Source organism: Emydura macquarii, unplaced genomic scaffold (assembly GCF_026122565.2).
Source record: "Emydura macquarii macquarii isolate MOO-44397 ecotype Brisbane River unplaced genomic scaffold, CSIRO-AGI_Emac_v2 contig_2768, whole genome shotgun sequence".
Classification (NCBI taxonomy): Eukaryota; Metazoa; Chordata; order Testudines; family Chelidae; genus Emydura; species Emydura macquarii.
Window position 1 is genome coordinate 20,554,047 of NW_027132905.1, and position 26,210 is coordinate 20,580,256.

The 26,210-nt window shown below is 41.6% G+C and overlaps 1 protein-coding gene across 2 annotated transcripts; it reads left to right on the forward strand.

Annotated features, from left to right (window-relative positions):
* The first annotated feature begins 154 nt into the window (after positions 1–154).
* HMMR (hyaluronan mediated motility receptor) lies at positions 155–24,851 on the forward strand. 2 transcript variants are annotated; one of them, XM_067566642.1, is made up of 18 exons: positions 155–314; positions 4,686–4,808; positions 5,655–5,743; positions 6,666–6,716; positions 7,629–7,817; positions 9,536–9,622; positions 11,959–12,059; positions 13,938–14,012; positions 15,740–15,918; positions 16,568–16,716; positions 17,134–17,348; positions 18,306–18,422; positions 19,951–20,109; positions 21,541–21,693; positions 21,838–21,937; positions 22,325–22,501; positions 23,079–23,241; positions 23,770–24,851. In XM_067566642.1, exons 1-18 carry the CDS (start codon positions 269–271, stop codon positions 23,787–23,789), a joined length of 2,193 nt encoding a protein of 730 aa, XP_067422743.1. In that variant the 5' UTR covers positions 155–268; the 3' UTR covers positions 23,790–24,851. The 2 variants fall into 2 exon arrangements, with proteins under 2 accessions (XP_067422743.1, XP_067422744.1); XM_067566643.1 differs by lacking the exon at positions 4,686–4,808 and having other exon boundaries at positions 158–314.
* Positions 24,852–26,210: the final 1,359 nt, after the last annotated feature.

Below are 26,210 nucleotides of genomic sequence, written 5' to 3' on the forward strand. Positions count from 1 at the left end.
CGCTTTCAGAAACGAGTGTGGCAAATTTTGCGCACGCGCACCACAACCCCTCTTTTCTGCGCATGGCCTGGTAGCCCTGGTTTCCCGTTGGCCTTGGTGCGCATGCTCCAGACAGAAGCGGTGATTGGCTGAATGGTTTTAAAGGCTTGCGGACGGTGTTGTGTGATTGGCTATCGGGGACGTGTTAAGAAGGCGGTTGGCAGTTTGAATTGAGTGAAGGAAAAGTCAGTAGTCATCGTAGGGACCGAGAGTAGCGGGGTTTGCAGCTATGGCCTTTCCCAAGGCTCCCTTCAAGCGCTTTAACGAGGTTACCGGTAAGTGTATAGGCGTGGGGCTCGCGCTTCGCGCCCTGGACAGTCTGAGGGCGGATCTGGCGGGGCGCCGCGCCGCGCCGCCGCTGGGTAACCAGAGACGTTCAGTGGCCCTTGATGGGAGAGTGCGGCCAGGGCGTGGGTGGGGGCGGTAGAATTAAAGATGCTCTGTGCCTCGCGGGGGGAGGCGATGAGCGAGGGCCTGGGTTTGGTGATATTCCTGAGACCTCCCCTAGGCCTTGCTGCAGCTGCTCGGCCGGGCTGAAGCTGAGTTATGCGTCCCCGAGGCGCTTCCAGGCACCCTTACCTTGTGCCTTACCTTTGTGCCCTCTAACGATAACTCGTGGGAGCCGGCGTTGTGCCGGAAAACGCGCGGTTCCAAGCGCTGTGAGTGGTAGCGTCCAGGCGGCAGCTGTCCCCGGTCTAGAGCCTGAGATCAAAGTTTGTCCCGTCTGTGTGATGCTAAAACGCCTGTCAGGTCACCAGTGCTATTCTTGGGTTTTTGCCACCGCTAATGCAGCCAGTTGGTCAGACTTACTTCAATAAGCTAGCAAGGTTATGCTTGTGGGCAACAGTGCATCTCCTTGCATACGTCCTCTGTAGACTGTGAGCAATGAAATCGCATGCACTGGGCTTTGGCCTGACTACTCAACTTCTTCCTGAAGCTGCTTTGGTTTCTTCGTGGAAATGTAAATGGCCTCACTTGCCCCTAGTACAGGGCACACAGGTAGTGCAGTATGTGGGTATGTCACAAGTGTACTTGACAAGGACTTCTGTTAATATTCTGTGTGCCACTTTAGTGTGGTTGTCAACCTATCTACTATCGTGGGCTGCATCCAATATTACCTGTATGGCCCTGAGGATGTCACATGGGCCACAGCTGTGTACAGAGTGGGCCACAAGTTGAGAAACACTGCTTTGGACACTAAAAGTGTCACTGTCTTCCTTGTCCATGGCTTCCAGTCAGTCGTGAAACTGAAAGGATGTTGAGTTTGACTTGTGATGCCTTTCTAAAAATACAGGGTTTAATCTAATTTTGGGGATAAATTCTATGGACTGCATGCATGTGAGGGGTTTGGCTGGATGGTCTTGAAATCCCTTCTTGGTCTTGAAATCTGAATCTGTGAACCCCTTTTTCATCCCCCTCATGGAGAGAACTGGATTTCTTCCCTTGCCTTCAGTAGGCTCCTAACACTTGCAGCTCTATTAATCAACTCTCATACTTTAGCCAGTTGCCTGCGGGGATCAGGAGAGAAATTTGTCCCCCCTCCCCTATAATTGGCAACGGGTGTGGGTGGGCAGGTGGGGTTTTGGTTTTTTTTGGGGGGGGGGTCCTGTCCCCTTTTCCTCAGAAGCATCAGTGATTTGACCGACTGATGTCCTGTGTCCTGACTCCAGCTGTGGCCAAAGTGAACTGCTAGTCTGAGAGAGTACAAAGAATTATTTCTTAGATGCCTGGCTGGTATGTCTAGTTCAGGATCAGTAGGTCAGATATGGAGGAACATTTTGGTGGGAAGGTCCTCTTTCCCTTTAGGCAGGGATTGCCTGCTAGGATCATCGCTTAACCAATTTCCAGGCATTGCTGGCACCTCTCTTTTTGGCTCGCTCCCTGTGGCACACAACTGTTTAGTTTCCTGAGGACTAAATTTGCTTTAGTCTAAATAAAGTTTAGATTTGTTACCCATCCGTGCCTAGGGTAGCCTTGAAAATGCCACGGTCAGGGCAGGCTGTAAAAGGAGAGCAGATTCTCCAGACACTGGTGGGTGACACTAAAGTCAGACTTCCCAACCATCCACAAACAGTGCTTCTGATTCCCCACACTCGTTATCAAGAAGCCAAAATAAAAATATATACAGCCCCCTGTGATGCTGGCTGGATTGGGGGTGCCCTTGAGGTGTATTCAGGAGCTCTGATTACTCCTTGCTACACCAATCTCGCATTGGGGGTGTGACGTTGGCTGGATTGGGGGGGAGGGGGCATTTATTATGTTTAACATAATATGTCAGAATCATAATTCATGTGAGAGATGCCATGTCAGGTAAAGCAATCAGACACATACAATTGATTTGAAAGTCCATATATATCTGGTTTCTAATAGAATTGTGGGAGTTGTACAGTCCCTCTGGTATACATCCATTACCTGGATGGGTCTCGGTGCTTTGTTTCACAGCTTCAGTTCAGTTGTAGATGAGTTGATCCAGAGGTAGGCTGAAGATTGAAAACAAAATGGATGTCGTGCAGCTGCTTTTTATGTCCTTTGGCCTTTGCCATGCTGCCTGTGGAAATGAGTAAGTCCTGACGATTCATCAGGTATATCCCTGACTTCTCCCCCTGGACCCCTTGTACCTGTGAATTTCTTAATGGGCCATTAAGCAGGTGCTTGAGCTGCAGCAATCCTGTCTGGGGTGTCACCCAGACACACAGTACAAATTGAAATATAGATACTAACATATCCATAACTTCCATTACACATGAATATAAACATTATCCTCTTACTTAGCACGTTTGGCCTTTCTAACAGTACCTGACATGGCATATCTTGCATGAATTATTATGATTTTGACATACTGATGTTAATATAATAAATGCCCCCCCCTCCTCCCTAATCCAGCCAGCATGACAAGATTCAATTTAGGAGTATCTGGAATGTTATGGCTTGAGATTTACAAGAGGTCAGACAGATGATCTGTGGTTCCCTCTGGCTTTAATTTCTATGAAACAGACTAATTAATAAAACCTAAATTTTAGGGCATAAACAACCTTGGTATTTCTCTAATTGGCTGATACAACTAGCCCAGTGGGTAGGATACCTGGTGTTCTACAGTGGTACTAAGGTCTTGTGAAAACCTTTATTCTGATCTTTCCACCAATTCCATTGCATTTCTTTTCCATATCCAGGCACTTGCTTCATGTATCTCTGGGTTCCCAAACTTTTATGCTTCTTGAATTGGCTTTTTTTTTTTTTTTTTTTTTTTTTTTTTTTTTTGAGATTGCTAAAATACCCTTCCTCCTTGTTTAGGCAACTGTTACAGTTGCTACAAATGTTATAACATGTGGGAGGGGAAGTGGTCCAAGCTATGGAAAAAAATTAAGGACTTGTGTTGTAAATCACATCCATCCCTGAGCAGTCCTTCCATCCTTTTTTTTTTTTTTTTTTTTTTTTTTTGGCTTCCTAGTAAAGGGCATGAAGCAGGGGTGCTCAATATTCAGTGCTAATAACACATTTCAAGTAATACAATTTCCATTCAACCAAAGGTCACTGTAATTGTGTCTAGTACTCCTTTTACAGTGGAATCTCATTTCTTCTTGAAATGGAATTACAGATACAGGCCACTCACTAACAAAAAGGGGAACCCACTTAGAAGGATTTGCGGTGGGGGTTAACAACTTAATACAAGATATAAAAAGCAAAGATGATCTCCACAAAATCCTAACTGGTGGATGTTTTCATACATAGCTTTAAGAAATTCACTGAAGAACTTCCTTTCACAATGAGTGTTTTCTCAGTGACTGCATATGTATGCAGTCCCACCAACATCCATCTGGAGAGGTTAGAGGGTGGCAATTCATATCTGTTCAATCCCTGACCTCTGTGCCAGTAAGTCTGCCTTGGAACCTGAAGCAAGTTGATACACACTTGCTTAAAGTAGCTTGCCAGATTCTGAGACCACCCAGAGCAGGATATTGCCAACTATAAGCATAAAGCTATGATGAATCCATGCCCATGGGTTGTCCTGTCTTTCCTGTTTCCCTACAAAGACTCTTCCTCTTCTCCCCCTCTCCCCCACCCCAACCAGCTTTTTAAAACTGCCTGCACTTGGCAGCATTTTCAAGTGTCAGGAACTGTAAAATGGCTGCGTTCAAAGGTGCCTCCCTTTTTAAAGTGGAAGGACTGACTTTTAAAAGTTTATGCCATCAAAAGAGTGTTGAAATAGGACTGAGCCAGCCTTAAAGGAACAAGATGGTTTTTCTAACTGCTTTTTTTATTTAAATAGTTACTGGTATAGAGACTTCAATGCATCCCTGACACTAATGTTAAATCTTTCTGCAGTATTCAGGACTGACCATAAAGCTAGTTTATGGTGGTAGTCCACTACACAAACTGGAAAAAATGCTCTGCTATGGACATAACTCTGCTATGATCTGCAGAACACTTGGACAAGTTATGTCTGTCTTGTACTCCTTCTTTTTTATTTGGATACCTCTTGGGCAGAAGAGGGATTGAATCCCAGAAGACTTTTCTCAGCAGATTTAAAAACTGGGAGATGTTTGAATACCCTGGTGGCAACCAGTCCATAAATAGAATTCTCTTCTTTCAGATTCTCATAACTAGTGTTCTCTCCTTTGCTGAACATCTCATTCCCTCATTTCTAGCTTGTGCCCCATCACCAGGGTCCTATGAAGTCAAATCTTCAGAGCCATTGAAAGGACCTGTGTCCTTTGGCAAATCCCGACGGTTTAAAAAGCAGAAATCCCGACAGTTTAGAAAGCAGAAAGGTAAGTAGCCCTACAACTTGACAAGTTTGCAAATTACAACGTTTCAAAGAGCTTGCAATGCTGAAACAAAGGCTTGGACTATGCTTACAAAAGGCCTTTGTTTACAACTTAGATCAACTTAGCTACATTGTTCAGGGCTGCTGAGAAATTTTGCATCCTAAGCAACATATTAATGTCAACCTAACCCCAGTGTAGCTGGAAAAAAAAATCTTCTGTTAACCTAGTTTCCACCTCCTTGGAGAGGTGGATTAACTACACAGAAAACTCCTTCCATCAGCACAGCTGCAGCACTTCTGCAGCTATAGCGTAAACACGGCCTTGGTGCTGACATGCTGCTGTGTTGACTTCCTTTCTCTGTGCTTGAGGTTATGTTCTGTGCTTTGCTTTTGCTTCATGTTGGGTCATTAACTTCCGGTTTCTATTTTAAAAGGCTGCCAGCAGTTTGAAAAGTATGCTTATCTGAATCTTCCTCTGCCAGTAATACTGAATTATTTCATTGAAACATTAGGATATATTTGTTGTTTACTTCATGCATTCCATGCAATTGCCCACATAATCAGTTTTCCCCTTCACACTGTTGGAGCAATACTGTAAGCTATGAAGTGGCAATAATTTAATTTCCTGAATGTGTGTCTCAGGATGGATGGCATGGTATGTGGAAACTGACTAGACTATTTATTGATGGTGTCCAGTGTTGAAGAGATATTTTTGTCAAGTCTTGGGATTTGATATTCTAACAAAGAACACTATATTTTTTTTTTTTTACTTTTCACTTAAATGTATTCTTTCCACACAAATAGTCACTTAATCTTGACCTATTAGCGTGATGAAACTTTGTCTCCACAGGGGAGATGGGAAATCAACAGAATTTGAATAATGACATGAATGACTGTTCTCCCACAACTGCAAGAAAATTTAGATCTCTGGGATCAACAGTAAGACTCTTTTTTTTGGTCGTATCGTTAATTCTGGGTAAATCTGTAATTTAGTCTGCATGGTTTTAAATATCTAAATTTAAAGTAGTCACCAAATTTTGATCTATTGGGTACGATAATTGGGTTTTTTTTCCCAAGACCCATTTTTGTGTCCAGGTCCTGTCAGGACTAAGAAACGAATAATCGATCTTTTGGATCGATTGAATGGAGGAGGCACACTATCTAAGTCAGGCCTGAAATAATACATTTGCTTGAGGTCAATAGAAACTCTACCTGTGCCTGCTTGTTGAAGAGGTTATGCCTTTTTCTTGAGAAGGGAGAGGCAGGAAATAGACAGTTCAAGTGCTGCTCTTTCTGGGGAGGAGGAGAGAGCGCTTGCGTGCTGAGCAGCTATTGAGCCTCTACTGCCTCTCCCATGGAAAAAGTGAAAAGCCCAGATAGGTGGAAATGAGAAGCTGAGGGCCCCAAATGCCAAAGACGTTTGTGGGGAGAGAGATGTCATCAGTTAAGTCCTGTGAAGAGAGAGGGCAGAATACACTTAGTATGTGAAAGTCAATTAAATATTTGTAGCTTGAGAGGGCGAGATGGGGTATTTGAATGCAGGGTTTAAAAACCAAGAAAAACCTGCACGTTTTGGGCTAGTAAGTTAAGTGCTTGTGAAGTAATAGAAAGTCTTGGTAATAACTTCAATTTTAGGCTTTCAGTATTATATTACATTAAATCAATATAAAATTCCTTGATTCATCATATTAGTTCAAATTAGTCCAGTAGCATGTGTGTCATAGTTGCAGTTTATTTTATTGGTAACTTTCAAGAAACCCTGCAATGGAATGACCTGCCGTAAGTGAACACCTTTTAGTACTTAGTTTTTGTGCCTTCATTCTCATAGTGTAACCCTTACATGTTTTTCTCCTATCTCAAGGATGCAACCCTTATGAAAGAGCTGAAAAAACAAAAGATGCTTGAGAAGGAGGTAAGAACATGTTTCATTTTGTTTTTAATCATGTGACCACTATTGGCTTCACAGGTAAGGAATTAGGTTACATGTTTTGTTAGCTAATAATTTTGACATGTTGAAGCTTATGAATACCTCTGTATAATGACCAAAGCAAAATAACTATGTACCAACTATTGGGTTTGTCCATGGTACAAAAATCATGAAATTTTGATTTAAACATGGTCTGTTCCATATAGGTTCTTATAACACGCTCATATTTTAACTCACTCCATTAATGTACTCAGCTGAACCTTCTAGGCTGGCTATGAACTCTGGGGCCAATTTCTCAGAGAATGAAAACGAGGAAACTGAATCTTGAGTTTTGATACTGCTTTTTCTAGACAGCTGGTGGAGTATTCTGTGTAACCCTCACCTGCTGAAGATGTAGCTTCGGAATTAAGAAATACAAACTTGAAGTTTGGGGATGTTAAACTTCTCCCCTTAATCACTAAAAGTATATTCTGGCTTCATATAAGTATCTTTGACGTTGAGGCTGTGGGAGTTGACATAAGTATCTTTTCAGCTCTCAATCCAGAGGGCCAATTTTGCCCACACTGCACGTTAGAGCAGCCCTGAGATGATCCTGACTTGTACCCCAGTTGAAATGAACTGCACTGAGTAGGGAAAAGCAGCCAGGTTAAGTGCTAAAGACACACAAGCCATAAAACTTAATGTCAGATAAAGACTTTCTGTAATAACACTCTCATGTCCTTTCCCACAAGTAACAGCACTGAGGGGGTTGGATCCTGACTTCCTAACCGTTGAAAGTTGTTATAACTAAACATACTCTGTGGTTGCAGGAGAACAATAGGCATACAAGTTCAGTTGGTTACTTATTTTAGGAATTAGAGCAATGTAATAAATATTCAAACAACTTGTTTCTTCTAGATTCGTGCATTAGTGGGAGAACGTGGAGAGCAGGATAAAAGACTCCAGGCTCTAGAGGAGGATTTAATGAAGTCTGAAGCAAAACTGACTGCAGCAGTCAGGGAGAAAACGTCTCTCTCCGCCAATGTTGCTTCCCTGGAAAAACAGCTTCTTGAATTAACAAGAACTAATGAATTTCTAAAATCAAAGGTACCTGTCTAGAAGACCTGGATTCATTTAATCAAGTTAGCAGAGACTTGCTGTGGTTTTTGTGATTTCCTGTGCAGGTGACATCATGCTTGTTCACAAACAGAGAATGTTTTGAGTCTTCTACACTTAAGAAAAAAAGAGTTGACCTGATCCCTTAGCTTGGGGTTGATAGGTAGACCAGTAGGACTAATGCTCAGGCCTGTGTGAATGGAGCATTAGACTGTACTTATAAATGAGGAAAGGTTGGCTTTTTCACAACTTGTATGGCAATTTAAACTCTCTTTGCACTGTTGTCTTTCACATTTCCTCATTGTTATGTCGAGGAAAAAAATCACTCTGCTATACTTTAAAGCTGCACTCGATCCAACTCTAATTCACACACACACACACACACACACACACACACACACACACACACACACACACACACACACACACACACACACACACACACACACACACACACACACACACACACACACACACACACACACACACACACACACACAAAAGGGAAGTCCAGGCAGCATGGCTGGACACTGGAACTTCACCTGGCTATCAAAAACAAAAGACTTATATAGGGGTTGCTTAGGTTCAGTTACATGTTGATCGTATAGTGGAATTTGATTAACAGTTTGTCTGTCCTGTTAAGTATAATCACAATGCATAGTGGGGCACACCAGACGCCCTCCCAGGAATGCCCAATGAGTCACTTGCGTATACAATGGAGTTTTCAGGGACCCTGGCTAACTCCCAAAGATGGGGGGTGACACAATACTTGTTCAAAAGCTAATTGTATGGAGTGAGTTTCTATGGGGCCGGGAAGACAAAGGGGCAGGTACTGGTATTTTATTGAAACAGGTGAAGTCTGTTCACAGACTTCAAAAAGGCTTAAGGCTCATAACTGAGAACTTGCCTCTCGGGTGTGGTTTAGAGACCTCTTGTGGGATTTTAACATCTTTATCCTAATTTCAGTTGAGGCATTCTGTTTAATGGTTTAGCCTGGGGCTTCTATTTCAGTTTCAGGCTACAACTTCAGGCCAGGCCTTCCATGACCAGTTTCAGGCCAGGCATTCTATTAATCAATTTATGATTAATTCTTTGCTCCCACAGTTATAACATGGTTTAATCTAAATTACAAAATTGAAGTAATACTGCACTATAATATGGATTTACCTATGTAGACTGGGCTGCTTGTTAATGTCTGCAAAACATCCTCTCATCTTGTGCCTGTGTGGGTTGTACCAAGACAGTGCATTCCAAAGAGAGGAGAGAGACATTTCCTGCTAAATCATCAACCAAGATGTTATGCAAGCAGTGTTTTGCTTTAGAGTACACAGACAGAGCTCTTCAGTGGAAAATAGTTGGTGAAATCTTGTCCCCGTTTAAGTCTAGGAAAACTTTGCCGCTGCCTTCGGTGGGTCCAGGATTTTTTCCTCTAGCTTTAACTGGTTTGACCTAACAGGTTTCTCTATGGACTTTCATCCTTTCAGATTCCTGCCCCATAAAACCATAAACCCTATATTTGTCCCCCCCACTGCAAAATGCACAAGTACTCTTCCCCTCCCCAAATGTCTGAGAGACCCTCTTTTGGAGGGAGGATTAATTCAGACTATGTACTAAGGATGTGGAAAGACCCTTACTAAATGAATATGTGAACTGCTGTTCTTTGTAGGACTAATTGTGTGTTAAACGCTTTGCTGTTCTCTCTGTTTAAGTTCTCTGAAGATGGCACACAGAAAAAAATGAGCAGTCTATGCATGGAGTTAATTAAATTCAAGAACAAGATGGAGGCAAAGAATAAGGTAGGTTATTGTACTGAAATTGAGCACGATGGGAACTTGGATCTCTTCCAGAACTGGAAGCAAGATGACTAGCGTTTCCACAGGGTAGCTTGAAATAGAAACACCTCTAATTACAAATCATACTGCAGATTAGGGGTTCTTCCAACTTCCCTATCAGAAGTAGCTTCTCCATCTGCTAAATGGGAATAGTGAGCCAAAGAGCTCAAACAACTTCCTCAGGCTTGCACTACAAGCCTGCAGCAGAGGCAGGAATAGAACTCGAATAATAAGGATTCTAGAAATCCCTAGATGTGACAATATCCATGTCATTAGACCACACTATAATGCCACACTCAGGGCAGATTTCAAGAAACAGGGCAGACAATCTGCAAAAACTGGTCTATTTAGTCTATAATTAGATTCACCAAATAGTATCAAAAGCACTTCTGTAGCACCACACTGGTAACAAGAAGCCAAACACAGTCCCCTTTAGACATTCCAGCTGTTGGTTCCCATTCAGGCAAACAGGTCTAGGATAGTGGGAGGTTACCGAAAACCCAATTCCTCATATGTGAGGCTCGACTAATGACAAGGGATCAGATGCTTACCCCCGGCTTCATATGTATCTCGGATCTTACCCAAATATCATGCTGTCATCCTATCCTTAATTTATTAACGAAAGATCTTATTAATAAGTCTTTGAATTATGAAAGAATCTTGTACATACAAGTGATTTTCAGTGTTCTTAGACTGGATCACAGCAGTGATGGAATAGACTGCTGGCTTGCAAAAGTTTCTCTGGTAACATCCAGAAGATTGGAAGGTCCTCAGTCCATAGTTCAAAATACTTCTTTTAGTTGTAAATCCACAGTCCAGAGAACCGGAGCAGGAATGAGGCAAAATAGAAATGTCTTAGGTGTCTTTTATATTCTCTGCCATGTGCATGGAAAGTTACTGGCCCAAGATGGAATCCAGGGTCACATGAGCATAAGTTAATGGTAAAAGGAATTCTTAAGTCACATGTCCTCATCAGATGTCTTTACATGGCTTACTGAATCACAGGGGCATCCACAGGAAAGGCCTACTGTGTGTGGTGATTTTCTTCAATGGCCTTTTGGTCAATTTCATGGCCATAGTGAAATTGGTCAATTTCACACTTTCAGATGTTTAGATCTGAAACTTCAGGATGTTGTAACTGTAGAGTCCTGGCCCAAAAGGGTCCCAAAGCTGGGGGGGGCTTTCCACAGGAAGGCATCAGCTGCAGAGATTCCTGGAGTTGGAGGAGGCTTGTGGGGATAGGTCTGATCTCCCCTGTGCTGCTGGGGGTGTCCCAGCCAGGGTCTCCTAGCTGCTAGTCCTGGCCAATGGTGGATTAATGCATGGACCCACAGAGTCCATGCCCAGGAGCCACTGCTAATTTGGGAGTCCCCCAGAAAAATGAGGGGGGGGGGTGCCCCAGCTCCAGCCAGGGGGGGGCCAGGACTGTCTCTTCCCCTGCACAGTTGCTCTGGGGGGTGGGGGAGAGAATCTGACCCACCTCCCAGGTACCTCCCCTGGCTGCAGGTAGCTCCAGAGCTGCTGCAGCACAGAAATGAGACACTCACTTCTGTGCTGCCTCTGAAGGTGGGTCTGTCTGTCTTTTCTTCCCCCTTCTCCTCCCCCCTCCCCCCCCCAATGAAAGTGGCTGTGCAGGGGAAGGACAAATCCTGTCACTCCCCAGCCTGGACAGGGCTAGTAACTAGGAGCCCCCAGCTGGGGTGCTCCTAGTAGCTTGGGGAGATCCAACTTACTTCACGGTCCAAGACACATTTTTTTCACAGCTGTGAAATTGGTAGGGCCCTATGCATAGCCAATACTTATAACTTCGGATACAGATGATACATGGATTTAACCAGGATAATCAGACTTGACAGATCATAACTTTTCTGTTGCCACCTTACATGATATACAACTGCAACAAATCTTATACAAAGTATAATAGTGATAGCAGCCATGATACAAATGATCATCTTCAATCATACAGCTTCACATTCAAGTTCTGTATCTAGACCCCAGACTGTGGGGTTAGACTGTTTGCCTCTAGAAAGCAAACAAGATGCAGTGTCATTTAATTCTGTAAAAATTCATTGCCATGAATAGTTTCCTGATGCACTTTCTCACTTCATTTTCATCTTGTTTTCTAAAGTCATAATTTGGTACAACCCAATGCAGTTGCTGTCAGTAGTAAATTCTGAGTAACAGTGACAAATGACACTGGATGAGCCTGCTACAGTGCTTCATAGGAATGTAACTTGCTGGCTGTATTTTATGCATGGCTATTATGGCTTTGGCTATTAACTAATTACTTTTTTTTTAAGAATGTCCTTGCTAAACAGGAAGATATGGAAATGAAACTGCAGGTAGTCCACAGGAATCTAATCCATTCCAAAGGAAAAGTAGCACAGCTGGAAGAAAAACTGTAAGTAGTAGAGGAATTACCTCAGGTATAAATTGCCAACTCTTGAATTGTTTGTTACATCCATACAGTTAAGTATATCATGGCAAACTAAATGTGTCTGCAAATGCAGATACTAAGGGGAAGCGGAATACTAAACAGTGAGTTGATGGGAGCTTGCTAGTGGAATCTAGTGTAGGAAGAAACTAATGCAAATCAGGTTTAAGCCCTGTTACATGAGGCACCTCTTAAACCTATACATGAAACTGCCCCTTAGTGTCTGCCTATTTGCAGAAAGACAGAATAGTTCATCCAGTTGTGTCTGAAATTAAAATCAGTCAACCTTGGGGGGGTGTTTTTGTTTTGGTGGTTCCCCCCCCCCCCCCCCAAAAAAAAAAAAAAAAAAAAAACCTTTTTGGCTGCGGATTGGATCATGAAAGATTGAGCTGATCTGCGACATTACAATCTATTGGTGCATTGTAGGCAACCAGTTACCCACCACTAATGTAGCTCAAGTGAGCTATGATGTATAGCATGTTAAGGATAGTTTAGTGGATAAGGCACTGGACTAGGACTCAGGATAGCTGGATTCAGTTCCTTGCCTAGCTGTAGACTCTTCAGTGAGACTTATGCCTCCATTACTCAACTACAAAATGGGGAACAATACTTCTGTGCCTCACAGGGATGTTGTGAGCATTCCTGACCTGATAGTCTGGTTATTCCCTCCAACTTGCTCTAATACCCATTATGGAGAAGGTCTTTCTAGGAGCCAGCTTTTTCTTGTATAAAGACTGCAAATCAAGTGCCTCAGCTTGAGGTGGTATCACACAAGGGGACAGAGGGAGGTCCCAGTCAGGACCTCAAATTCTACCCTCAAGCCAATCAACAACCACTGCACTTCATGAGCACAGGTTTTGGTTTTTAAGATGTCCACCTTACTGCACAAGCCATTGCTTCCTACATGAGTGCATATTTCAAAATGGTCTTAGATGTGACCCAGCCCACCATGAGTTCAAGCATGTGGAGAGGGAGAGTGGAATCACAATTACACTCAAATACATTTTGAACACTTTTCAGTGTCTCAGTCAAATGCCTGAGCTAACATTGCACTTCATTTTTACTGTCAAACTCAAAATGCATGAAACTGGTGATGAATCTACTGGTAAACTTCAGCTAATAGTTCCTGGAGAGTGCAGCTAGTCATGGGAGACACTAGTATATTGACTTGTTAATGTGGCCAGGACTCGAGAAACTTCAGTCTTTGTAGAAGGCTGCCTTTTTTTTTTTTGTATAACTGGTGGCTAGATGCCGCGTGGCTTTAAAGCCGTGTTTCCCAACTGGTGTCCCTAATCATGAAGATCACAGGTAGGCAGAAAAATCTACTTTAGTTTTGGAGGGATCTGAAAAATCAACCTTCTCGCTGCTCCAGAAGCAGCAGTTGCTAACTGGGTGGGACCCTCGCATCTTTTGCCACCACTCTCTTTGATTGTAGGACAGAGCCACTAGGCTGGGTAGGGAAGAGATTCAATTAACTTACTCTGAGAGTTAGCATGAGCTCTCAAAGTTGTCTTTTTGTTCCTTACTGCATGTGTGTAAATGGCTAAACATTCAGTATTTGAAACTGACAAATGCAAACTGCAAAATGTACTGAAATGCAATTCTAACAAATTCATAAAGAAACTGGTCTTAATCTCATACTGTGTAGTACTGAATTACTTGTTGTCTAGGTGTTTTCTTCTTCATGGTTGGATTGCTAGTATTAAGGTACCTACAGATGTATAGAGATTTTCTGTTAATAAGTAACTGCCTGCAGACAACTAACCTCTGGGTGTGTGCTGTTCTTTTTGAGTGTCTAGATTCTTCACTTACATGACAGTTCTAAAACAAAACTTCTTATTTTAGAACTGCTACTGAGAGAGACAAGGTTGAAGAAAATTCTGACGGTGAGAAACTCTTGAAATATATTACAGAACTCAGGTAATAAACTTTTATTTTAGACTTGATAAATCCAGTGTTACTTAACCTTTAGTTTGTAAAGGCTTGATCAAGCTTTTAGTGGTATTTCTAATTTGAATTGTACAAAAATTGGTGGTATGATGCTTAGATACAGATACTGTCTAGCATTTATGGGACAACAGTTTATTGCAGATCCCAATATAGAGAAGGCCTATGCCGAGTATGGGAGAAGCCAGCATTGTTAGTGTGGAATCGGTGGCATACTGAGGGGGGCAGGCCTCCAGGTGCCAGCCTGCAGGGGTGGGGGGGTGCCAGGCTGGCCCTTCAGGGGGTGCAGGAGGCTGAGGGGCACAGAGCCTCCTGGCTGTCGTGAAGAGCTGGCCCACAGCCCACCTATCCACAGCTCCAGCCCAGCGTCTGCTCAGATGGGAGGGCTTCACCACCACCCCCCACCTCCCTTTGGGGGGGAGGAGGGAGGGACAGGCAGGCCCTTCAGTGTGCACAGGGGTGGGGGAGGTGCAGGAGCAGAAGTGAGAGCAGCTGCCCCTCGGCCTTCTGCACCCTCGGCTTATCAAGAAGGGCTGGCCCAGCCCTGCTCCCCAAGCTGGTGCAGGGCTGAAGTGGGAGAGCCAGGTGGCTGGTAAGCCGGGGGGGGGGGCAGGCAGCAGATGCAAGCTTGCATTTGCACCCCCTCATGTTCCCCAACAGGTACAGAGCCCCCCATCCCTGGGGCAGCTGAAGGGGCAGTGCTGGGATCCCTCCTGCCCTGTGCAGGGGGACATGCAAATGTAGGCTTGGCCCTTGGGTGCTGGAGACCTTCCGTATACCACTGTGTGGAATTGGGCTGCAGTAAATTCTGTAGCACTTTTTTGTTGTGAAGCCACTTAAATGCCCTTAAATGGAGTCAGGCTGAAGAGAGACACAAGGATACTTTGTTGCGGGGAGCCTTGAGCAGAACCTTGTGTCTTCATGCAGTGAGCTAGATGTTTTGGTGATTTTCTTGGATCTGTGCAGTTCCTGTATAAATATGAGGGTATGTCTATACTGAGGCCAATCTGATGGCGGCGACTTTGCAGCCCTATCTCGATCGATTGAGTGGTCAGTGAAGACCCACTTGATCAATCCAGAAGTCGACACTGGTAAACCACCCCCTCAAGTGGCGTAGTGCTGCGTTGACGGGAACAGTGTTCCCATCGACACAGTGCAGTGAAGACACCGCGCAGAAGGGAAGCACAGCAGTCAACGGGAGTTATGCAATCTACTCTGCATAGCTTGCGTAATTCCCGTCGACTGTCACTGGATTGCCAGGTTAGTGTACACCAGACCTGAGACTGGTTTCTACTTTCCTCTGGAAAAACGGCAAGTCCCCACCCTGTCCAAATGGCTGGGGGGCAGGGAAGGTAGAGGACTAAATGGAGAGAATTTCATAAAATTTCCCATGAATATTTCCGTAGGAGGGGTGATCTGAGGATTAGCTAACACAAGCGATCTTCAGTTCAAGTTAACGCTCAAAGTAAAAGCTGCATTTAAAGATGAACTATAAAGACCTGATCTCTCCATCAATGCCCATTTAAAACATATCCTGTCTGAGCTCTTCCATCTCTAGAAATGAATCTTTCACAAATCCTCTTTTAGCTACTTGGGATCTTAGTGTTACATGTCATTATGTTGGTGCAAATTGGGACAAAAGAAATGTAAATGTAAACAAATTGCAATACTTACAGATATCTGGATTTTTTTTTTCTTAGTGGAATTTCAGAACAGGTAGAGAAATATAAACTAGATGTTGTCCATATGGAGAAGATAATGGTGAAAAAGGACCAGGACATTATGGCTTTGAAAGATTATTTTACAACAAAAGAGGAAGAAGTATCTAAACTAATCAAAGACCTTAATGAAAGGTGCCAGTTACTTGAAGAAGAAAAAGGTAAAGTTATAGGCTGTGGGCTGAGTCACTGGGCCCTTTTATGTCCGAATTGATTTCATTTAGACCTTATGTAACATGACTATTGAATGTAGGCAAGCCAAAACTGAGGTGTGTTAGCTCCGATTTGAGTCAGAAGTATTGTTACTAACTAATACTAAAAACTTCACCCAGCAGCAGATGGGAGTGGGGAGTTATCTGAACCAGTTAGCTTACTCTGTGGAATCTTGTTTGTTCTGGAAATTCCACTTGGTTCTAGTTCTATATTCTAGTATGGTGGCTACTGGGGTGTGAGCCATTCTCCAGGCAGCAATGCAGCATTGCATTATCAGTTCACTGCTGCATTCTGTGGTATCTTCTGGCTCTTGACTCCACTAGGTGAATCACATCTCTGCACATCCCTCTACAATCCCAATAGCTGTTCTGGGAGACGGTTGCTCTTCCTTCTGCCCCACTTCCTGTGATGTGAAGGGAAGTAAAGTATTAATGGTTCCTCTTGTCACCTGTGATGGAAGAGTCTTCTGATGAGGAAAAGATCCACAGCCTAGGTTGTGGGAAAGTAATTATTTTAAAAAAAGGAAATGAAGATGGGGCACAGCTCTTAATTACTCTAGCCTCAAAGCTTTATTATATTAACAACTTTCTCCCATAGAGAAACTCTTAACTGAGAACAGAGAAAAAGAGGAAAGCATGAATGCTGAAATAGAAAGCTTGAAAAAGAGACTCCTTGTAGAGGAGCAAGAACACCAAAAACTTCAGAAGAAACAGGAAGAGATCTGTTCTCAGCTGCAACAAGAGAAGGTAAAGAAAATACAGACTTGATCTAATCTCTCAGCAAATGCTATTGAAACCATGATTTGAGGACTTCAATAACTAACTTAGGGATCTATTATGGGAGTGGGTGGTTGAGGTTCTGTGGCCTGTGTTGTGCAGGAAGTCAGACTAGATAATCGTAATGGTCCCTTCTGACCACTGAGTCTATGAAATCTTGCTCTGGTTTAGATTAAACCTATTGTGAATGTGTTGACGAGTAAGGGCTTGTTTATACCAACGAAACTGACTGGCATACCTATAGTAGAAGAGTTAATAGCTGGTCAGCCTCATGTAGACCAGCTCTACTCTTGTGCATGAAAGCTAAACATAACTAAGATCACTGTGTAAACTTAAACAATCCCTTTATTAATAGGTACTCTGTTTGTTTGTTATCGGTGCCTGCAGGAACTTTCCACTTCCATGCATCAAAAGCTACTAGAGTTTCAAGAAGAAGTGACAAAAGAGAGACACCTTTTGGAGGAAGAACTAGAAGCAGCAATGGATGAGTTGGATAAACTTCATATTAAGGAAGAAAAGGCTGAGAAGCTGGTAAAGCACTTGGAACAAGACAACAAGTCTAGAGCTGAAGAGCTAGCACAGATGGAAGCAAAGCTGAAAGGGTTTGTGAAAATAACTCTTGCTTTCTAATGAATTTAGAAATGCGGATGATGATCCCAGGTTCAGTTAAACAAATCTCAGACTACACAGGGCTAAATTGAGCTGTGGCCAGCAACTCATGTCTCTAGCAATTTGGCTCTAAGGCTTTTTTTTTTCAAAAAAGCAGCTCTTAAATTTTAGCAACTAAATCCCTCTTTACACAGATACCAAGTTGCTGAGAAACTTGAGAATGACAGTGTTGGCTGCTGTTCAACCCGCATGTTTGACCTACCTGCAGCAAATGGGTCTAAATTAATTACCATTTTTACTTTTGTGCCCAACATTAGGGTGTCAAATTTCAGAATTTAATAGATGTCATTTATGAACTGGTGGACACAGTTTACTGAGGCAATATAAGTACCTAAAGTAAGGTGCTGTGCACAAATGTACTCTATTTAAACTCTTAGACTTTCAGGCACTAAAGAGAACTATTTCTGCTCCATATGAAGATTAAAATCTAGACTACTCTAGTTTAACTAGTCCAACTGGATAGCATTTCCTCTGGGGTTCTGGAGGAACTAAACTAGCTCAAGAAAAAATGCAGTGGGGATCAGGGAAGAAAAGCAGTTAAATCTTCTTCTGGTTTAATTGGACAATCCTTGCTAAGCACCTTTACTTGCAACTCTTCTTCCTCCTCCCCTGAACTCAAATTCCTTTTACTCCAATGGTAAAAATCCCATCCTACAAACAAAACTGAAATTGGAGCACTTGGGAGAGGAAATGTTGTTTAAATCAAAACTGTTAGGCAGTGTAATGCTGCTTTAACGCTTGCCAGTTGGTACTGATGAAAGACACATTGGTTTGGATCATGGGAAATAGACTTGCTCTGTCAGCTTCCTATCATACTATGGCCAGTGCAACCACTACTGTTTTTGTCCTCAAGAATGGAATATTAAAATGGGTTCACCCCCCTCCCCCAGGAAGAATGCTGAGTTGGAAAGAACGAATGAAACACACAGCAAAGCCATTGTTCAGATGCAAGAAGAGCACAGCAACACGTTGCGTAAACTTGGAGAAAGTATTGCTGAATTTGAAAGGTATGTAAATCTAATTGAGTTGTTGGAGGGAGATACGAAGAGATGAGTGAAAGATCTAAAAACACAACTTCTTGTGTCTGTGATATATACTATACACTTGTAACCCAGTATTATTCATGTTAGTGGAACATTCTTCAAATAACACTGTCATTCTTGAAACAAAACTACACTAGAACTATGTGCATTGACACATGCAGCTTAACTTGCTCTTAAGAGCTAGGTGAATATTATGACATGTAACTTTCTGATCACAGGTTGTTGCTTTAATCACTGGAAACCGCACATGATGTTGCAAAGTATCTTGGAATACAAGATTAACAGTTAATTTTAAACTCTCTCAAAAGGGGCTATAATAGCAAGAACACTTAGCTTGTCTGTTTTTAAAAGTTAGGAAAGCACTGGCAATGTAACGGTTTTTACTCTGAATGCCCTTTTATATAGCAATGTCTGACTTCTTGGTGACTTCTGACAGAAATGGAGGGTTAGGGATTCAGGATTCTGTTTCACTATTACAGAGTGAAGTTTAATACAACAGGATTGTAGAAACTGCTTATAATTTGATTATTCCAGTAGGTATCTGATGAGCCATTATTAATGTGGAGTATGCTTATAAAACTTGTAGAGGGTACCAAGCTGGGAGAGGTTGCCAGCACTTCTGGAGGACAGGATTAGAATTCAAAACAGCCTTGACAAATCTTGAGAATTGGTCTGAATTCAACAAGATAAGTGCAAAGTACTACACTTGGGAAGGAAAACTCATTTCTCAGTTGGGCATTGATGAGTAACTAGCTAAGCAGTAATATTGCAGAAAGATTCGGTGTGACCGTGGATCACAAACCAAATACAAGTTGTCAATATGATGCTGCTGCAAAAACAGATAATTCTGGGATGTATTCAAAGAGTGTTGTATGCAAGACTGGGAGATAATTGTCCCACTCTACTGTGCTGATGAGGCCTTAGCTGGAGTCTGTCCCATTCTGGGCATTCCACTTTAGGAAAGTTGTGGACAAATAGGAAAGAGTCCAGAGGAGAGCAACAAATAGCTCAGGTGTTCTTAAATCTTTTAGGAAAATATTAAAAAATCCTTCTAGAAGAGAAGGCTGAGGGGAGAAACCTGGTAGCTCTTAACATATAAAATGAGCTATTACAAAGAATACAATGATCCGTGGCTTTGGAGAACAATTGAAGTTAGAACAAGAAGCAATCTTTCATCTGCAGCAAGGGAGACTTAAGTTACATAATAGTTAGGAAAATCTTTCTTTCTATGGAAGGACAGCTAAACACTGAAAAAGGAGCCTGTGGAATCACGGTCTTTGGAGGTCTCTAATACCTGACATGGATTCAGGCAGGATTGACTGGCTGGCCTCCTTGAGGTCCCTTCTGGCTCTACATTGATCAGATTCACAGAAGATCTCAAATACAACTTGCATCAAACACATTTATGATGGATTATTGCTGTCTTCAGAAGGACTAAACACTGCAAAATGCAGATTCACTCAGTAACAGATGTTAAAACTTTTCCTTCTAGTTACAAGGGATCTGTGGCTGAAGAAATGGCATGTCTCCGACTGGACAATTCTTCTCTATGGGAGAAAGTATCTGAGCTGAGAAAAGCAGACCAGGATACCCAACAGCTACTGCGGGAGCTGGAACATGCTAAAGACAAGGCAAAAGAAGAATATGCAAGGTAATAGACCATCTGATTATTCTTTAAAGTGTGTGTGGGCGCGGGGAGGCGGGGGGGGGGGAGCACCTCTGACATGCCTATGGATTGCCATTCTAACCCAAACCACATGGAATATTTCTCCCAGACAACTAGTGTTTACCAACTTTCCCTCCATTGGAGGGATAGACCCTTTGCTGCAGGGTGTTGAAAAGCTGCTGTGCAAAATCCACTGGTATATGCAATCCAGGGAGAAAGGTGACACAATAAAATCCATCATCATCAACTTGGTTAATGGACTATCCATCTTTCTTTATGCAAGTGCTTGTCACCCCAATCTTCCTGCTATTGGCTACACTGAAAAGGGAACTTTCAGTCTTCTCTTTCTATCCCATTTACTGCCTCTCCAAAGGCCTTGTGTGACTAGATTTCACAGCCCTTGTTCTGCAATTAAGGCAGGCATCTCGAACAACGAAGTCCATTCAGGTCAAACATTTGTGACAATGTAATCTGTGCTACCCACCTTTCTCTTACTTTTTAATCTAGGAATTCCCCTTCAGTAAACAGTGTTCACTGTTTTTCAGCATCTGGCTTTGAAAGTTGTTACAAGTTCACTTTATTTAACCTTACAATCTCCAGTATGTAAGGCTGCATCAAGATAAGTCCAGTAAATCAAAAGCTTCCCAGTGAATGATGCATTTTAAGTCTTGGTAAAATTGTAAAAGAGCAGTTGACATCAAAACTGATTTTTGCCATTTCTATGTATGGTGAAGTTTGTAGCTTGGATAAATAGTATGTTGCAGAACTCATGGACTCTTCAGTTTAGAATCTTACAAATAGCTTCATTAAAACACTTTCAAGTTCACACCACCTTGAAATGTCTAAGATAAAAGTGAGCAATTCCTGCTGGATTTATTTAAGGGTTCTTCTCATTCAGGAGTCCAAGCTTATATTGCTTCCATTAATTGGTCAATTACACTTGTTCAGTCTTGCTTTGCAGGTGTGTAGGCATGAGACATGTCCCTCTGCAAATAGCTTGAGTGGGTAGCCCATTAATAGGGACAATGTGGGGGATCTGTGTCAGATAACTAGTAGAATAAGACATAAATCCCTTGAATTAACTTAGTGCGACAAAACAATCATCATCGGACAGATGAATAAACTCTACAGAAGTTTTCCTTGCACAGATGGTGATACTAACTGAACTACTGAAAGATTACAAGTAATGTAGGCTTAATCTGACAGCAGCTGCTTGGTATCATTCTTTTGGCTTCCTTATGCAATGTTGCTCCTTGTTGTTTCAGTCCAACCATTCTTTCTGTAAGTATACTGATAATAGAAGCTGGAATGCTGCAAGCTTTACGTACTGCTGACTAAAGCCTAAACTCTCCAAATATTTAATGAAGTAACATCTATTTTTTTTTATTTTTATTTTTTTAATCTTCCCCTCCCCAGGATGCTTCTAGATGCCCAGACAAAGCTAGCGCTAAAAGAAGCAGAAATAAAAAGTATCAAGGAATCCTGCTTTGCACAGATGACTACACTTCAGACAAAACTGAAAGAGCAAACTGAAGACTTGAAGAAACAGCTTGAAGTTGAAAGAACAAGGTGACTGACTTGAGATTGCTGACAAGTGTTAGTAATGGGAATATATATGACCTAGTGTGAGTTTGGAAAACCTTCCGTCACAAACACGTGATGTTAAAAACCATCATAAATATAAAGAAATTGTGCTCATGTATTTCTGTTCAGGAAAGCCATAGATGAAAAATTGGCTGCTGGCTTTAAAGAAGAGATACAAACCTGGCGTGCTTTGTACGAAGACTTACACAACAAAACTAAGCCTTTTCAGGTTAGTCTGTCTCCGTGCTGAACACTTGCTTTTAAAAAAAAAAAAAAAAAAAAAAAAAAAAAAAAAAAAAAAAAAAAGGCAACAAACAAAAAAAAACCTAGAAATGTAAGATTCAGCCTCAGTTGGTCCACACTCAACTACTAAGAATTGGAATCAACTTAAAAGATGGTACTATGCAATTTATTTCTTTTTGGCACTAAGGCTTACATATGAATTCCAATGTCCTAATTTAGGCAACTATTATTTCTTCCCCATAATAGGTTTCTTATGTTTTAGCTTTAAGAGGAACTAACTAGCTATGCTCCAACATTTTATTCCTCTTATTAAAGGAATAGGCAGTGATTGTTCGTGTTCTTACCTGAAAGATTTACTCAAATTCTATTTCAGCAACAACTTGATGCATTTGAGGCAGAGAAGAATGCTCTTGTGAACGAACATGGTGCAGCCCAAGAAGAACTGAACAAATTAAGTGATGCATATGCTAAACTATTGGGCCATCAGAATCAGAGGCAGAAAATCAAACATGTTATGAAGCTGAAAGATGAGAATGCCCAACTCAAACAGGTTTGTCAACTGACAAGTCTGACACTTGCTTAGTGGCTGGACATAATACACCATCACCATTGGTTAAGAAAGTATATGATGACGCTAAACATCTGAACTTGTAATTTGAATGTTTAAACTCTGAATCTGGGACAGTTCCCTATAACCTAGAGTTGAAATGAACTTTCAGCTCCAGGCATCAACATCTGGACTAGTGTGTAGTATCTGACTCCCCAGGTAATAGCTGGGAGAGGACAAATCTCTCAACTTGGCCCATTGCTAGGTCAAATGGAAATAGATCCCCATAAAACAAGGCTTCTGTTTAGTTTAGAAGTATTGTCACATTGGCTAGAGCCTCCCAAAGAAACAGGAGATTGAATCTGGTGCTAAGAGAAACTAATAGACTATTGCTTCTGGAGTGGTATGCTTTTGAGTCAGATGTAAGTAATAAAGTTTCCAGCCATCCTAAAGCTTTGTCTTTCAGTTTTCTATTACAGACTTCTCTCGGCAAACTTTATGCATGACTGACTCATGCATGCTTCCTTCATCATGTGCTGATCTCAGACTTGTACTAAACTTTTGATGTTTACTACTTCAGGAGGTTTCAAAACTGCGTGCTCAGCTAGCTAAGGAAAAACAAGGGCAGAGAGAGCTTCAGGAGAAACTGCATGACATTCAGGGCATCAGGAGTTTTGATCCGTCTAAAGCTTTCCAACATGATAGCAAAGAAAATGTTGCTCCCAAAACTCCTTTAAAAGAAGGTAAGTTTGGATGTTTAGTTGAGATCAGTGATACTCAAATTGAGGCTCACATGGGTCTCTTGTGGCTATTTGCAGCACATGGTATTTGGTTAATGATTTTTAAAAATATCTATTTTATCAGGATACTTTTACTGTGTTAACCAATTATAATTGATAAAATAATACTTGGACAGTTACTTTACTCTGAGTAGTGTGAGATTATATTTTATATATAAAAATAAATGAAACCATGAATTCACAGTACTATGGCTCTTTTGGGTAATGTTGATTGCTAATTTGGCTTCTGAAGTCTGAGTATCACTGGCTGAGATCATGGGTAAAGTGACCTTACTTGCCTATAATTATCCCTCAAATATAGCCCAAACAAGACTTCACATTATATAAACTACTCATTCCATGTGGGGAAATGCAGAGCCATAACTTAGTAGTAGAAATTAATGTATTTAATAATATGTGAATGTGGAGTTAATGTTCATTTACAGTAGTAGAAATATTTACAGGAAGCTCACTACAGCGTCTCTATTGCAGGCAACAAGAACAAGTGCTAACCTGCTCTTGGTTTTAAAACAATCCCGTTAACTTGCTGGAAAAGCTAAATGCTGCATAGAAGATTCAAGGGGCCATTTGTACATTATAAACTCAGAAGATGAAGGTGGCACAATGATGGGTATAGTAAGAGCCCTTAGGGAAAGGCTTTCGTAGGTATTTTTAAAAAAAACAATGCTAGGTTATAACCTCTCTCACAGGGAGCTACGGATGACTGCACTGGAAAGGCTCTCTTGTCAAAGCCTGCTTCACATTGGGGCCCAGGGAAATATTTGGCACATCACTTCCTAGTTTGTCTAAGCCGTTGGCTTTTTAAAAGAACAAAATACTAAAAGCAAATTATTTAAAAATCTGTCTTTATGGCCATTTAGTACAAGTAACACGTTCAACGGAGTAACAGATATTTAATTCAAGAAATAAAGTTTTTTACTTACCATGTTGACTGCACATGAGTTTTAGTTTACTGTATAAAATCCTTCTCACGTTTTGTTCACGTGCTTACTGATGGAAGGAGCACTATATGAGACTAGTCATTTATGTTGTCTTGTTTCACATGTGGCTCCTTAAAACCACAGAATGGATGTGAAATCCAGCTTGCCAAGTTGGTCCCTTGCCAGTTCCTGGTAGGAGCCATGCCACATAAACCACAATTGACAATGTAACTGACAGGCTTGGAGGTCCGTGACTAAAACATCTTGCCCTAGAAGTCTCTCTCTGGTCAGGATTCACACAGACAGATTGAGAACTTGTTTGTGACTGCATATGCTCCCACATTCTGATGGACTTCCATCTCCAGCTGTGTCAGTTACCTTTAACAAATACTAAACTCACTGGGCTCTTGTATTGTTAACATTTTCACTTTTAACTCTTGGCACAAAACCAACACATAGGAAAAACAAGGAACCTGGTCTTCATTGGATGGAAGATGGTCACTGTAGAGCTAGGGGTTTCATTGTGTAAAGTTTAGACATAAGCAATAGCGTGAAACAATCTGTAACTCATTAGAACGTTAGACTGGTAAATATGTATGTCTTTTGTTGAATAAAAATGGTTTTAATAAATCAGTCTGAAATCCGAAATCTTAGTCTTGTTGCCCACTTCTGCAAGAGCATGAGCAAAATAACCACTGAAGACACCCAACAGCTAGCTTTGTGTAAAGTGCTCATTGTACTGAGCATCACTAATTGCAATAGGAATTCACCCACAAATATTAGTTTTATTGTTTCTATTTTTGAACAAATTGTTAATCCATTTAATGGAGTAATAGTGAACTGCTATTCAGCTGGATTCAGTGTACAGCTCCTCTAGTAGCTCCCTGTAGTTTAGACACACTCCTGGTAAGTATTAGCAGATAACACTTTTTCCCCTGACTTCTATTTGGGTGGGTTTTTTGTTTTTGTTCTCTCCCTAAGCTAGCTGTGCTTTCTATTAGGACTTTAAGGGTTTATTGGAGCCTATAAGGCTAAATTACATACTGTAGTCAAGATAAGTTGAAATGGGGTAGGGGCAAACCTTACTTTTTCCTATACAAATTTCACCTCCAAAAGAGTGAAAAGCTGGCATAACACAACTCTTGCCTCACAACAGAACACAATCTCATATCTAAAATTTTATGACCTAGAAGCAGCCTGAAAGAAATACCTTTTTTGGAGAGGGGAGGGTGTGTGTGGGTTTGTTTTCTTATACTTACAGCCCCCTCTTCCCCCAATGCACTAATGGAGTGTGGGGGCAAAATCCTGAAATCAACTGTTGCAGTGGCTTGGAAGAAGGCAATCTCAAATGTCAGGTACAATTTCAGGTGGAAAGGGCTAAAGTATCCTACCTTACAGGCTGCAAATGGGCTGTGTAGTTAACATCTACATGCATTATCGTGTATGTACGTGTGACAGCTGTTATCATAGCTCGTGACTGGTTATGGTAGAACACTGCAATAATACTTGAGGTGGTACAGGGGAAAGTCTAAAACAGCCTACCTTACCCAGTGGGGGTATGGTTCATTCTGCCTAATGATTCTATTTGCCCAGATAGCACCATAAAACTATTATTACTACTTCTCCCAGCTTAGAAAGTAAAACTGAAACTTGGTTTCTAAATGCCCAGACAGAACCGGTCACCTGTAACAGCAGGATTTGATTTTTAGTTGCACCCATTTATGTTGACTTTGAGCTTAATGCTAGAAGAAGGGGTGGAAATAGCAATCTCATCGTAAACATGTGTTGAAAGGGGGCAATAGCAAGAGCCTTAATTTGTAATGTGCCTTTGGTTTGCTAGTTTGAGTAAGCTCAAAAACTTGTCTTTCTCACCAACAAAAATTGATCCAATAAAAGATTCTCATCCCCCTTTATCTCTCAAAAGCCTGAGACTAACACTGCAAACAAATATTCAGTAAGGCTTTTATTTTAGCAATATTCTTTGTTCCATGT